This window comes from Somniosus microcephalus, chromosome 27 (genome assembly GCF_052327205.1).
Source record: "Somniosus microcephalus isolate GS21.2 chromosome 27, FLI_Smic_1.0, whole genome shotgun sequence".
NCBI classification, from domain to species: domain Eukaryota; kingdom Metazoa; phylum Chordata; class Chondrichthyes; order Squaliformes; family Somniosidae; genus Somniosus; species Somniosus microcephalus.
This window is the reverse complement of record NC_141013.1, coordinates 3,063,965-3,078,505: the sequence shown is the minus strand read 5'-3', so window position 1 is coordinate 3,078,505 and position 14,541 is coordinate 3,063,965. Positions and strand designations below refer to the sequence as shown.

Genomic DNA, 14,541 nt, shown 5'->3' with positions numbered 1-14,541 from the left:
CACAAAACTTGGAAGTAACTATAGTGAGGAGGATAGTAATAGTTTCAAGAGGACTTTTTCCAGTTGGCAGGCTGTAACTAGTGGGGTGCCACAAGGATCAGTGTTGGGGCCTCAGCTATTTACAATCTATATTAATGACCTAGATGAAGGGACCGAGTGTAATGTATCCAAGTTTGCTGATGATACAAAGCTAGGTGGGACAGTAAGCTGTGAGGAGAACACAGAGTCTGCAAAGGGATATAGATAGACTGAGTGAGTGGGCAGTAAGGTGGCAGATGGAGTATAATGTAGGGAAATGTGAGGTTATTCACTTTGGTAGGAAGAATAGAAAAACAATATTTTTTAAATGGTGAGAAACTTTCAAATCTTGGTGTTCAGAGAGATTTGGGTGTCCTCGTGCAAGAAACACAGAAAGCTAGCATGCAGGTACAGCAAACAATAAGGAAGGCAAATGGCATGTTGGCCTTTATTGCAAGGGGGTTGGAGTATAAGAGTAAGGAAGTCTTGCTACAATTGTACAGGGCCTTGGTGAGACCACACCTGGAGTACTGTGCACAGTTTTGGTCTCCTTATCCAAGGAAGGATATACTTGCCTTGGAGGCGGTGCAACGAAGGTTCACTAGATTGATTCCTGGGATGAGAGGGTTGTCCTATGATGAGAGATTGTGTAGAATGGGCCGATACTCTCTGGAGTTTAGAAGAATGAGAGGTGATCACATTGAAACATACAAGATTCTGAAGGGGATTGACAGGGTAGATGCTGAGAGGTTGTTTCCCCTGGCTGGAGTGTCTAGAACTAGGGGGCATAGTCTCAGGATAAGGGGTCGGTCATTTAAAACTGAGATGAGGAGGAATTTCTTCACTCAGAGGGTTGTGAATCTTTGGAATTCTCTGCCCCAGAGGGCTGTGAGTGCTGAGACTTTGAGTATATCGAAGGCAGAGATCGATAGATTTTGGACTCCAGGGGAATCGAGGGATATGGAGATCAGGCGGGAGAAGTGGAGTTGAGGTCGATGATCAGCCATGGTCTTACTGAATGGCGGAGCAGGCTCGAGGGGCCGACGAATGGCCGACTCCTGCTCTTATTTCTTATGTTCTAAACAGGCTGGTGGAATGGGCAGACACGTGGCAGATGAAATTTAACGCAGAAAAGTGCGAAGTGATACATTTTGGTAGAAAGAATGAAGCGAGGAAATATAAACTAAAGGGTACAATCATAAAGGGGGGTGCATGAACAGAGAGACCTGGGGGTATGTGTGTACAAATCATTGAAGTGGCTGGCAGGCAGGTCGAGAAAGCGGTTAAAAAAGCATACGGGATCCTGGGCTTCATAAATAGAGGCATAGGAGTACAAAAGCAAGGAAGTTATGATGAGCCTTTATAAAACACTGGTTCGGCCTCAACTGGAGTATTGTGTCCAATTCTGGGCACCGCACTTTAGCAAGGATGTGAAGGCCTTAGAGAAGGTGCAGAAAAAAATTTACAGGAATGATTCCAGGGATGAGGGACTTCAGTTACGTGGATAGGCTGGAGAAGCTGGGGTTGTTCTCCTTGGAGCAGAGAAGGTTGACAGGAGATTTGATAGAGGTGTTCAAAATCATGAAGGGTCTGGACAGAGTAGAGTGAAACTGTTCCCATTGGCAGAAGGGTCGAGAACCAGAGGACACAGATTTAAGGTGATTGACAGAAGAACCAAAGGCAACATGAGGAATACTTTACGTGCAGCGAGTGGTTAGGATCTGGAATTGACACATCGTCAGGGACAGGAGGGTGTGACTGCGAGTGAGGCAGGTACGGGGATCCAGGAGGTAGTATTGCAGGAGCCTCAGTCCCTGCACTTGTCCAATAGATTCGAGGTTCTTGCAACCCTTGTGGACCAGTGCGGGGACTGCGGGGAGGACGCGCAAACTGACCACGGCACTGTGGTACAGGAAGCAGTTCAAGTGGGGGGGGGGGGGGGGGGGGGGGGGAGTAAAAAGGAAGGTGGTTGTAGTAGGCGACAGTTATATTTAGGGGGATAGACAATGTTCTCTGCAGCCAGAAGCGTGAGTCCCAAAGGCTATGATGCCTACCCAGTGCCAGGGTAAAGGACATCTTCTCCAGGCTGGAGAATAACTTGGAGGGGGAGGATCCAGTTGTCGTGGTCCACGTAGGTACCAACAACATAGGTAGGACAAAGAAAGAGGTTCTGCTGAGAGAGTTTGAGCAGCTAGGGATTAAATTAAAAAGCAGAACCACAAAGGTCATAATCTCTGGATTACCACCAGAGCCACGAGCAAATGGGCATAGGGTCAATAGAATCAGGGAGATGAATGCGTGGCTCAAAGATTGGTGTGGGAGAAGTGGGTTTTGATCGTGGGGCATTGGCACCAGTACTGGGGAAAGAGAGCTGCTCCATTGGGACGGACTACACCTGAACCATGCTGGGACCAGAGTTCTAGCGAATTGCATAACTAGGGAGGTAGATAGAGCTTTAAACTAAATAAGGTTGGGGGGGTGGGGGGGGGGGGAAGGGTCCTGGTAGAGAGAAATCTAGAATGCTAAAGAGAAAAGTGCAGGAAAGTGATTGGACAAAGATAACCAGATTGTGTGGATAGGCTAACACTTAAGGAACAAATGCATGAATTGCATCAGTTATACATTCCTTTCTGGTGCAAAAACACAAGAGGAAAAGCTGCCCAACCATGGCTAACAAAAGAAATTAAGGATAGTATTAGATCCAAAGAGTCATCATATAAAGTTGCCAGAAAAAAGTAGCAAGCCTGAGGATTGGGAGCAGTTTAGAGTTCAACAAAAAAGGACCAAGAGATTGATTAAGAGGGGAAAAATAGAGTATGAGAGTAAACTTGCAAGGAACATAAAAGCAGATTGTAAAAGCTTCTACAAGTATGTAAAAAGAAAAAAGATTAGTGAAGACAAATGTAGGTCCCTTACAGTCAGAAAGGGGAGAATTTATAATGGGGAAGCAAGGAAATGGCAGAGCAATTAAATACTTTGGTTCTGTCTTCACAGAAGAGGACACGAAATAACTTCCCGGAAATGCTAGGGAACCAAGGGTCTAGTGAGGAGGAATTAAAGGAAATTAGTAAAAAAAATATTGCTGGAGAAATTAATGGGACTGAAAGCAGATAAATCCCCAGGGCCTGATAATCTGCATCCCAGAGTACTAAAAGAGGTAGCCATGGAAATAGTGGATGCATTGGTTGTCATCTTCCAAAATTCTATAGATTATGGAACAGTTCCTGCTGATTGGAGGGTGGCAAATGTAACCCCACTATTTAAAAACGGGAGAGAGAAAACAGGGAACTACAGACCGGTTAGTCTAACATCAGTAGTAGGGGAAATGCTAGAGTCTATTATAAAAGGATGTGATAACAGGACACTTAGAAAATATCGACGGGATTAGACAAAGTCAACATGGATTTATGAAAGGGAAATAGTGTTTGACAAACCTCCTGGAGTTTTTAGAGGATTTAACTGGTAGAATAGATAAGGGAGAACCAGTGGATGTGGTGTATTTGCATTTTCAGAAGGCCTTTGATAAAGTCCCACATAAGAGGTTAGTGTGCAAAATTAAAGCACATGGGATTGGGGGTAATATACTGGCATGGATTGAAAATTGGTTACCAGACAGGAAACAGAGAGTAGGAATAAATGGGTCTTTTTCGGGGTGGCAGGCGGTGACTAGTGGGGTACCGCAGGGATCAGTGCTTGGGCCCCAGCTATTCACAATATATATCAATGATTTGGATGAGGGAACCAAATGTAATATTTCCAAGTTTGCTGATGACACAAAACTAGGTGGGATTGGGAGTTGTGAGGAGGATGCAAAGAGGCTTCAAGTCGATTTAGACAAGTTGAGTGAGTGGGCAAATACATGGCAGATGCAGTAGAACGTGGATAAATGTGAAGTTATCCACTTCGGTAGGAAAAACAGAAAGGCAGAGTTATATTTAAATGGTGATAGATTGGGAAATGCTGATGTACAGAGGGACCTGGGTGTCCTTGTACACCAGTCACTGAAAGCAAACATGCAGGTGCAGCAAGCAGTTAGGAAGGCAAATGGTATGTTGGCCTTCATTGCAACAGGATTTGAGTACAGGAGCAAGGATGTCTTACTACAGTTATACAGGGCCTTGGAGAGACCACACCTGGAGTACTGTGTGCAGTTTTGGTCTCCTTACCCAAGAAAGGATATACTTGCCATAGAGGGAGTGCAGCGAAGGTTCACCAGACTGATTCCTGGGATGGCAAGACTGTCGTATGAGGAGAGATTAGGTCGAGTAGGCCTGTATTCACTAGAGTTTAGAAGAATGAGAGGGGATCTCATTGAAACGTATAAAATTCTGACAGGGCTAGACAGACTGGATGCAGGGAGGATGTTTCCCATTGCTGGGGGGTCTAGAACGAGGGGTCACAATCTCAGGATACGGGGTAGGACATTTAAGATTGAGATGAGGAGAAATTTCTTCACTCAGAGGGTGGTGAACCTGTGGAATTCTCTACCACAGAAGGCTGTGGAGGCCAAGTCACTGAATATATTTAAGAAGGAGATAGATAGATTTCTAGACACAAAAGGCATCAAGGGGTATGGGAGAGAGCGGGAATATGGTATCGAGATAGAGGATCAGCCATGATCATATAGAATGGCGGAGCAGGCTCGAAGGGCCGAATGGCCTACTCCTATTTTTCTATGTAATGCACTGCCCGAGAGGGTGGTAGAGGCAGATTCAATCGTGGCTTTCAAAAGGGAACTAGATAAGTAGTTGAAGGAAAAACATTTGCAGGGCTACGGGGAAAGGGCGGGGGTGGGACTAGCTGAAGTGCTCTTGCAGAAAGACGGCACGGGCTCGACAGGGCAAATGGCCTCCTTCTGTGCTGTAACCATTCTATGAACAGTGTCTGCATCGCAAGCGCTTCAATCCCATGACTGGACCCTGGACTCGACAGAATAGTCTATGAACTGGGGACTGAAGGGTAGGTCTTGGTTTAAATACCAGGCCACAGAGTAGATGCTTCATTTTGTAAATTTCACCTGGCACTGATGTTTGTCTTTCAGAGTTCCCTTAATTATAATGTACTGTGTGAATTCTTGCTGCTTTTTCCACTCATTTATATTTGTTCACTTCCTCCTTCCACATTAAATTGTAGTTTCCAATTCTCTCCCTCCTTTGCTGGAGGTGCTGACTCAGGCTGGGTCATGTTCCACAAATGCCAATGAGTCTCAGCGTGGCTCACTGGTGGCACGCCCACCTCTCAGTCAGGAGCTCCGAGACCGGCTGCCGGGTGGTGTAATCTTGGCCAATGCATCAGTGCTGTACTGAGGGAGTGCTGCACTGTCAGAGGTGTCTTCATTCGAACAAGACGTTAAAACTGAGGCCCCGTCTGCTCTCTCAGGTGGAGGCAAAAGATTCCACGGCGCCATTCGAACAAGAGCAGGGGAAATCTCCTCGTGTCCTGACCAACACTCTTCCCTCAACCAACACCAATAACTGGTAATTTATCTCATTCTTATTTGTGGAACCTGGCAGGGTGGAAATTGGCTGCCGTGTTTGCCGACTAAACAGTGGCTACACTTCAAAAATAATTCATAGGCCAGTCCAGAGCGCTTCACAGCCAGAGGACGAGAAAGGTGCTATATAAATGCAACAACAACTTGCATTTATATATTGCCATTAACTTAATAAAACGTCCCAAGGCCCTTCACAAGAGCGTAATCAGACAGAAATTGATGCACGTTAGCACAGTAGTGTATTCTCTACCTCTTCTTACCTCCTTGCAGTGTCAGCCGGGGCTCAGTGGGTAGCGCACACGCCGGAGTCAGAAGGTCGTGGGTTCAAGTCCCACTCCAGAAACCGGAGCACAAAAATCTAGGCTGACACTCCAGTGCAGTGCCGAGGGAGTGCCGCACTGTCGGAGGTGCCGTCTCTCGGATGAGACATTAAACTGAGGCCCCGTCTGCTCTCAGTTGGGCGGAAAAGATCCCACGGCACTATTTTGAAGAAGAGCAGGGGAGATATCCCCGGTGTCCTGGCCAATATTTATCCCTCACCTCAGTCAACAGTCAATCTGGTCATTATAACATTGCTGTTTGTGGGAGCTTCCTGTGCGCACATTGGCTGCCACGTTTCCTACATTACAACAGTGACTACACTTCAAAAGGTGCTTCATTGGATGTAAAGTGCTTTGGGACGTCCCAAGGTCAGGAAAGGCAAGTCTTTCTATTCTTTCCAATTTCCTTCCCTTCACTCCTCTCCTGAAGATGATGGGGCACAGCTCAATGGGCATTGCCATTTTGCCCCAAGAGCCCAATATCCATCCCCGAGTCTCGACAATGATTGTTAGCAGGCTATTTGACTGTGGGTGCATCACAACCAAGCCCAATCCCATCTATCCTCACCTCACCCGACGTCCACACACTCACCACTCACACTTTCCAGCAGCAGCCACTGGAAAGAGGTTAATGAACAGGAGCCTCGGCCAATTGTTCCCTCCCTAACTCGGGTACTGAGGCCAATTGTAGCTTCCTTTCCGCTGCCCCCGGACGAGATTAGACCGAAGATCAAACCCGGGTTCTTACCCGTCTACCTCTCTCTCCTCCTTTAAGACCCTCCTTAAAACCGACCTCTTTGACCAAGCTTTTGGTCACCTGTCCCAATATCGCCTTTTGTGACTCGGTGTCAAATTTTGTTTGATAATCGCTCCTGTGAAGCGCCTTGGGACGTTTTACTATGTAAAAGGCACTATATAAATGCAAGTTCTTGTTGTTGTTGGTTGAGATGCTCAATGCACAAACTCACCGAGTCTTCAGGAGAACTATACTGGCCACATTATCATCCACTTTAATCAGAGATAGACTTGGATTAACGAAACAATTCAGTCCACAAATACTAAAATCTAAATACTGTTACACATAATGGAGGGATAAAATATCTGAAGATAATTTCAAAATACTGAACATACAATGCAACGATAAAAGGATACTAGAGTTGGTTGTCATGACACTGTCAGGAATCATAGAATTGAAGTTACCATGGAGACTGTGAAGAGTTGCTTTTAACAAAAACTGTTCCTTTGTAAATTATTCAAAACCTTCCTCTCACTATTTTTTAAAAAAAAACAGATCTGAAGCGTTATTTTCCACTTTATATTTGCGATAATTTTCCACTGAAAGTGAGGGGCGACGATGCTGGGGATGGAATTATTTCTAATTAACGCACCCATTGCCAGTTATCAAGGATTCATAGAAACATTAGGAACAGGAGGAGGCCATTCAGCCCCTCGAGTCTGTTCCGCCATTCAATTAGATCACGGCTGATCTGCGACCTAACTCCATCCACCTGCCTTAGCGCCATATCCCTAGATACCTTTACCCAACAAAAATCTATCAATCTCAGCCTTGAAATCTCCAATTGACCCCCAGCCTTTTGAGGGGGGGGGGGGGGGGGGGGGGAAAAGAGGGTTCCAGGCTGCCACTACCCTTTGTGTGAAAAAGGTGCTTCCTGATGTCGCTCCTGAACGGCCCGGCTCTAATGTTAACATTGTTAGGATAAACAGGCTGGGTCTCTTTTCTTTTGCAAAGAGAAGGCGGAGGGGGCGACCTAATAGAGTTCTTTACAATTATTAAAAGGTTTTGATAAGAGTAGACATACAGAGAGTGTTTCCACCTGTGGGAAAGAGCAAAACTACAGGCCATCAATATAAGATAGTCACCAAGAAATCCAACAGGGAATTCAAGAGAATCTTCTTTACCCAGAGGGTGGCTAGAATGTGGAACTCGCTACCACAGGGAGTGGTTGAGGTGAATAGCACAGATGCATTTAAGGGGAAGCTGGATAAACACATGAGGGAGAAAGGAATAGAAGGATATGCTGATAGGGTGAGATGAAGAGGGGTGGGAGGAGGCTGATGTGGAGCAGAAACACCGGCACGGACCAGCTGGGCCGAATGGCCTGTCTGTGCTGTAAATACTTTGTAATTACATGCCTTAAAGTCACTGTTTACATTGCTCTCTGCTGCATCTATCCTGAAACGCCTGCTCTGAAGTTCCAAGCTAACAGCTTAAGAGTTGGTCTATTATCATGTCGCAACAAGGAACGCCAGGGTTCGTGTTTGCTCTTGCAAGTTCCCAATTAGATGAATTCCTGATCTTAGGCTGGATCATCAGGCGAAGGACAGAGTGGCATCTAAAGCAGTTCCAATCCAGGTTTCCAGAGTGTAAATAGTGCAAGATTATTTCAATTGGCTGGTGAATTAGTAACAAAGGGACATAAACTGAGAATTGCTACAAGTATAGAAGGGGTGCTTAAAATATCTTCTTTCACTTAAAGATTGGAATACATTACCGCAAGTAGCTATCGAAGCCAAGCCAATTGTGACATTTAAGGGGGAAATTAGATAAAAGCATTAAGAAAATGTTAAATAGTATGAAGAATGACCCAGGAACGAGAACGACTGTGGGTAGTTCTGACCCGGAACTAGCACCAGCTCAATGGGCCAAAGCTTTCTACGATTCTGGTTCACCACGGGGAGGAGGGGGAGAGGAAAGGGAGGGAGGGAGGAAAGGGAGGGAGGAAAGGGAGGGAGGAAAGGGAGGGAGGAAAGGGAGGGAGGAAAGGGAGGGAGGAAAGGGGGGGAGGAAAGGGGGGGAGGAAAGGGGGGGGGTGGGGGGGAGTGAAATGACTGGCACGTCGCTTTGGACTTGTTCTCAAGCATGCTTCTACTGAGCAGTGGCAGAGGGGGTGACTGAGGCCTGCTAACCCCTTGGGTGAAGAATGGTCCACAGCGTCCAACAACAACTTGCATTTATATAGCGCCTTTGACGTAGCAAAACGTCCCAAGGCGCATCACAGGAGCGATATCGAACAAAATATGACACCGAGCCATAGAAGGAGATATCAGGACAGCTTGGTCAAAGAGGTAGGTTTTAAGGCGGGTCTTAAAGGAGGAAAGAGAGGCGGAGAGTCAGAGAGGTTTAGGGAGGGAATTCCAGAGCTTGGGGCCCAGGCAGCTGAAGGCACGGCTGCCAATGGTGGAGCGATGAAAATCGGAGATGTGCAAGAGGCCAGAATTGGAGGAGCGCAGAGATCTCGGAGGGTTGTAGGGCTGGAGGAGGTTGGGGGGGGGGGGGGGGGCGAGGCCATGGAGGGATTTGAAAGCAAGCATAAGAATTTTAAAATTGAGCTATTTAATGGGGGAGAATGCCCTACAGTAACATATGAAATGGCAGAGGGGCAAATATAAACTGAATATAAACCAATAATTGTCCGAGGTTAGATTTACAAAGCTACCGAGTTGCAAATTTCACCCTTCTGGTCTGGAATGGTGCAGAGAAAAAAGGGGAAAATAAGGCACTTTTAGGCTGTCCTTATACTCCTAGTAGCCTCCTCAGAGTGGAGAACCAGGAACCAGTTCACAGAATCACAGAAACCTCAGTGCAGATAGAGGCCATTTCGGCCCATCGAGCCTGCACCGACACATATCCCACCCGATCCCCGTAACCCCTACACCAACACATATCCAACCCTATCCCCGTAACCCCACGTATTTAATCCCCCTAACACTAAGGGTCAATTTATCATAGCCAATCAACCTAACCCGCACATCTTTGGACTGTGGGAGGAAACCGGAGCACCCGGAGAAAACCCACGCAAACACGGGGAGAATGTGCAAACTCCAAACTCCAGTTCACCTGCAGTTAGTACTTGCCCAGGGAGATGAAAGAGGAATAATACCCTGAAATAAACAAAGCCACTCACTGACATTAGACCAATCACTGGCTCCAATGTAACTACCAATAAAACTTCAAGGAAAAAGATTTGCAAAGCTCAGAAACATCTCAAAGGCAGTCAGACAGAAGTATAATGACTGCAAAATAACAACAGAAAATGCTGGAAAAACTCAGCAAGTCAGGCAACATCCGTGGAGAGAAATTTGAGTTGACGTTTCGGGTTTGACCCTTCTTCAAAAAGGGTCAAACCCGAAACGTCAACTCAAATTTCTCTCCACGGATGTTGCCTGACTTGCTGAGTTTTTCCAGCATTTTCTGTTGTTATTTCGGATTTCCAACATCTGCAGTATTTTGCTATCGTATAATGACTGCAGTTGTCTAGGCAAATGCGACAACCATTTCACCCCTAACACAGTAATGAGGGAATCTGACCAGCTAATGGGTTTTGATGGCGTTGATTGAAGGAGGGTTGTCAGTTAGACGCTGGGTGAACACTCTGCTCTGATTCAACTGTTTTAACAGTGGGTGAAACCCGCATTTGTGCCACTAAAGTCACGTCTCAGGGTAGCTGGCTTTAGCAAGTCCGACAGTTTTACATTCAGTTTGTCGCTGTCTGTGTTAAGAACATAAGAACAGGAGGAGGCCATTCAGCCCCTCGAGCCTGTTCCGCCATTGAATTAGATCACGGCTGATCTGTATCTCAACTCCACTTACCTGCCTTGGTTCCATATCCCCTTTATACCATCGCCTAACAAAAATCTATCAATCTCAGTTTTGCAATTTTCAATTGACCCCCAGCCTCTCAGCTTTTTGGGGGAGTGTGTTCCGGATTTCCACCACCCTTTGTGTAAAGTGATGCTTCCTGACATCACCCCTGAACGGCCTGGCTCTAATTTTAAGGTTCTGCCCCCTTGTTCTGGACTCCCCCCACCAGAGGAAATAGTTTCTCTCTCTCTACCCGATCAACTCCTTTAGCCATCTTAAACACCTCAATCAGATCACCCCTCAATCCTCTACACTCGAGGGAATACAAGCCCAGTCTGTGCAACCTGTCCTCGTAATTTAACCCTTTTAACCCTGGTGTCATTCTGGTGAATCTGTGCTGCCCCCCCTCCAAGACCCTCACTTCTGGGAATTGGTCGCACTAGTATGGAGCACACACAATATAATAATCCTATGGGATCTTTAACATCCACCTGAGGGTCTCATCCAAAGGATGGCACCTCAGACAGTGCAGCACTCCACTGGAACGTCAGCTGAAGTCCTGGAGTGGGGCTTCAATCCATAACATTCTGACTCAGTGGGGAGAATGCTACAAACGGAACTAAAAAGACTTGTATTTCTACAGCGCCTTTCACGACCTCAGGACGTCCCAAAGCGCTTTACAGCCAATGAAGTACTTTTGAAGTGTAGTCACTGTTGTAATGCAAGAAATGCGGCAGACAATTTGCGCACATCAAGCTCCCGCAAACAGCAATGTGATAATGACCAGATAATCTGTTTAGTGATGTTGGTTGAGGGATAACTATTGGCCCCAGGACACCGGGGAGAACTCCCCTGCTCTTCTTCAAATAGTGCCACGGGATCTTTAACATAAACCGAGGCCCCATCTGCCCTCAGGTCTAACGTCTCATCAAAGGACGGCCCCTTTGACAGTGCGGCGCTCCCTCAGCACTGCACTGGGAGTGTCAGCCCAGATTTTTGTGCTCAAGTCTCTGGAGTGGGACTTGAATCCACAACCTTCTGACTCAGAGGTGAGAGTGCTACCCACTGAGCCACAGCCAACAATTAAACTGTTACCCTGTGCTAAAATTACATTAATTATCTTCCTGACTTTCCAAAGGTAATCAAGTTTAAAAACTCGAGAATATTAACCCCTGACTGCATCCTCCAAATAGCATAATCCCAGAAATTTCCAGAGTATAAGATTATCAATGTCTATATTCCTATAAATATGCAATCTTTTTTATAAAAAGATCACCGTGGGACACATTCACTTATTATAATGTGTGTCCATGTGTTCACTTTCCAGAATGATTCAATAGTCTTTCTTTTCACATCAGAGGCATTATTTAACATTTTATACATTACTCCATTTCCGCTGAGAATTTTTGTTCTACTTATCATTTTCAATGTGCATTCCTGCTCCTTTAATGCAGTTGTGTCTTTGCCACATTATATGGCAATTGTCTCATGAATATTTCTCTGGTTGAGTAAAGGTGACCCCTACTTAAGGGAGTTCTTGATAAGCAAATATTGTTGTTGTAGATACGGTTCTCTGTAAAAGGTGTAGTTGAATGCAGGGTTACCAACACCTGATTCTGCTAATCAAAAAACGGTGGAATTTAAAGTTGGAGCCTGGAAGGGCACTCCTGCTTCTCCCTGCCCCACAAAAAGAGGAACTTATCTTTGGGACTCTCTTGGCCATCCACCAGTTGACACTGGTCAGAGCGAGCACAGCGCCAGATCTGCCCAGGTCAGTCCATCAATTGCAAATGGGTCCCATTTACATCAGTGGGTAGCACTCTCTCTCTCTCACCTCTGAGTCAGAAGGTTGTGGGTTCAAGCCCCACTCCAGAAACTTGAGCACAAAAATCCATCTGGCACACCAGTGCAGTGCTGAGGGAGTGCTGCACTGTCGGAGGTGGTGTCTTTCGGATGAGACATTAAACCGTGGCCCCGTCTGCCCTTGGAGGTGGACCCATTTATTTAATGCTGCTACTGATTGCAGGGAGAACTCCAGGCAAAAGCATTATGTTCATCTGATAGTATCTCACGCCATAATTTCAGGGATTGTACAGTTTTAATAGGGATGTTCCATTACTGCTATGAATGCTCAGATAGTTCACCTCTGTAGTAATTTTCAGCAACAGAAAATGAAAATACCAGCACCTACAAGTTCCGCATCCCAGCAGCTCGGGTGCAGAGAAATAGGAATCCAGAACAAGAGAGAGGGTGGGCGGGAGATAGCAGAGAGAAAGATTAAGAGAGGACGAGAGAGACAAGGAGAGAATACATTAACGGTAAGCAGCCATTCCTTACAGCCCTTGCGACAGACGTGTTTTGAATTTGTGGTGAGTTATGCCTTTGGCATTCAACTCAAGATCAAAAATCCCATCAAGGATTTGTCCAATCCCTCCTAATAGCACTGTATTATGGTGTTGTAAAACTTATGGAAATATACATATTATAGATATTTCTTCATATCCCTGGACTTGTATATAAATCTAAGCAATATTAAAAAACCTTATCATGCACTTCCTGTCAACTTTACCCATTATAAATTCATATATCCATATTTGCAATGGAAACTGTATGTAAACTGGTCACGCTGTAATTACACCTCCCCCTAGAGGTAGTGCAGCGCCACTACTGGCAGGAGGTTGTAATTACAGCGTGAGGTTTACATAGCCAGTTTCCATTGTAAATGTGGCTATTGGAATTTATAATTATAATTATAAAAACACGAGCAGAAACTATAACTTTAAAATGGAGATTGAATTACATCGTGCGCCCTGGTCCAATTCCTCTAAACCTTCTTTATCCGAAGGTTACATTTGGTCCTGACCTCTTCCCCTCCCCCCAGGATATCAACTAAATAGCCAAATAGATTTTTTAAAGTCTATCTGGATCAGGCCGAGATGTAGACGCGTACCAGGTACAGCAAGTACAAGGTTTGCATAACATGTTTATCATCGGGGAGTGGCGAGGATTTATACTGCACTAAAGGTCGGTTTCGAAATGTGTGGCATGCAAAAAAAAGCCCTTTTTTAAAAAAGTACTGCGCTGTATCCAAAATATACCGGAGTTGCTCCAGGCCCACATCAACCCCCAAGGTTTGTATTCCAGTGTGACCCGTGTTAAACCTTGCTCTGAAATTGACTAGTGTCATTGCCTGGATATTCACAGCCCGCCCTCCCAACAGCAATCACATTCGCTTCATTTACCCGTTCGACACAATGCGAGAAATAAGCTGTTTTTATTGCAACAGAATAAATGAGATCGGAATGAATTATCTTACTCTGCGGAAGTGGTCCCGTTCAGAGCCGATCCATCGGGACTCGGGTGTAGCTGTATCGGTCCCGGCTTCTTCTTGGGCATGGCTGGCCGGAGGAGCGGACTGGCCGGAAGACGCGGGGCTGGAGAGATACACACACGTGTGTCTTTCAGTGCTCCGAATGCAGCTTCTCCTGCTCAGGCGCCGAGGTGTCCCGTTGTTTTGTAGTTTGCAAATTCAGTTCCGCCTGTTCTTTGCGAGACGCGGGGCGGGTGATCGCGAACAGGATCTCTCCTCGTTTGCTGACAATCAGAAACAGCCCCCTGAATCCTCCCCCAAGCTCCCTGAATCCTCCCCCTTTCCCCCTGAATCCTCCTCCTTCCCCCGGAATCCTCCTCCTAGCTCCCTGAATCTTCCCCCTGAATCCTCCCCCTAACTCCCTGAAGCCGCCCCCTGAATCCTCCCCCAGCCCCCGGGGACCCGCTGCCACCGCCCTGCTACACTGTAGCAATCCTCCGCCGCCGCTCGACACTTTGTCTCAAACTCTCCCAGTGATACTGACCGAGTGGCTTTGCCCGAATAATCCGGCCACACTTCCCCAACTCCTGTAAAATCGTCAATCCTAACCCGGGTTTGCGGAAATGCGTCACCGCTATCGTTGCCAAATAAAAAAGGCGAGCTATTTAAATCTGCCCGGCGAGCTGCGGTCCTTCCCAGGGCAGCTCTGCAGAGTGGAATGGTGACTGTCTCACACAACAGCCGCTTCCTTAATTCCGTGCACTGACCACAACAGCAATGAAAGGGGAATAGATCT

The 14,541-nt window shown here is 46.3% G+C and overlaps 1 protein-coding gene across 1 annotated transcript in view; it reads right to left on the bottom strand.

Moving 5' to 3' along the window:
• Nucleotides 1-14,082, bottom strand: part of map2k1 (mitogen-activated protein kinase kinase 1) — a 56,299-nt gene extending 42,217 nt beyond the window's left edge. Inside the window, exon 1 of the mRNA XM_085968360.1 lies at nucleotides 13,752-14,082. Within this exon, the coding sequence (XP_085824486.1) occupies nucleotides 13,752-13,831 (80 nt within the window). The 5' untranslated portion in view covers nucleotides 13,832-14,082. The remainder of the gene's footprint in view (nucleotides 1-13,751) is intronic.
• Nucleotides 14,083-14,541: the final 459 nt, after the last annotated feature.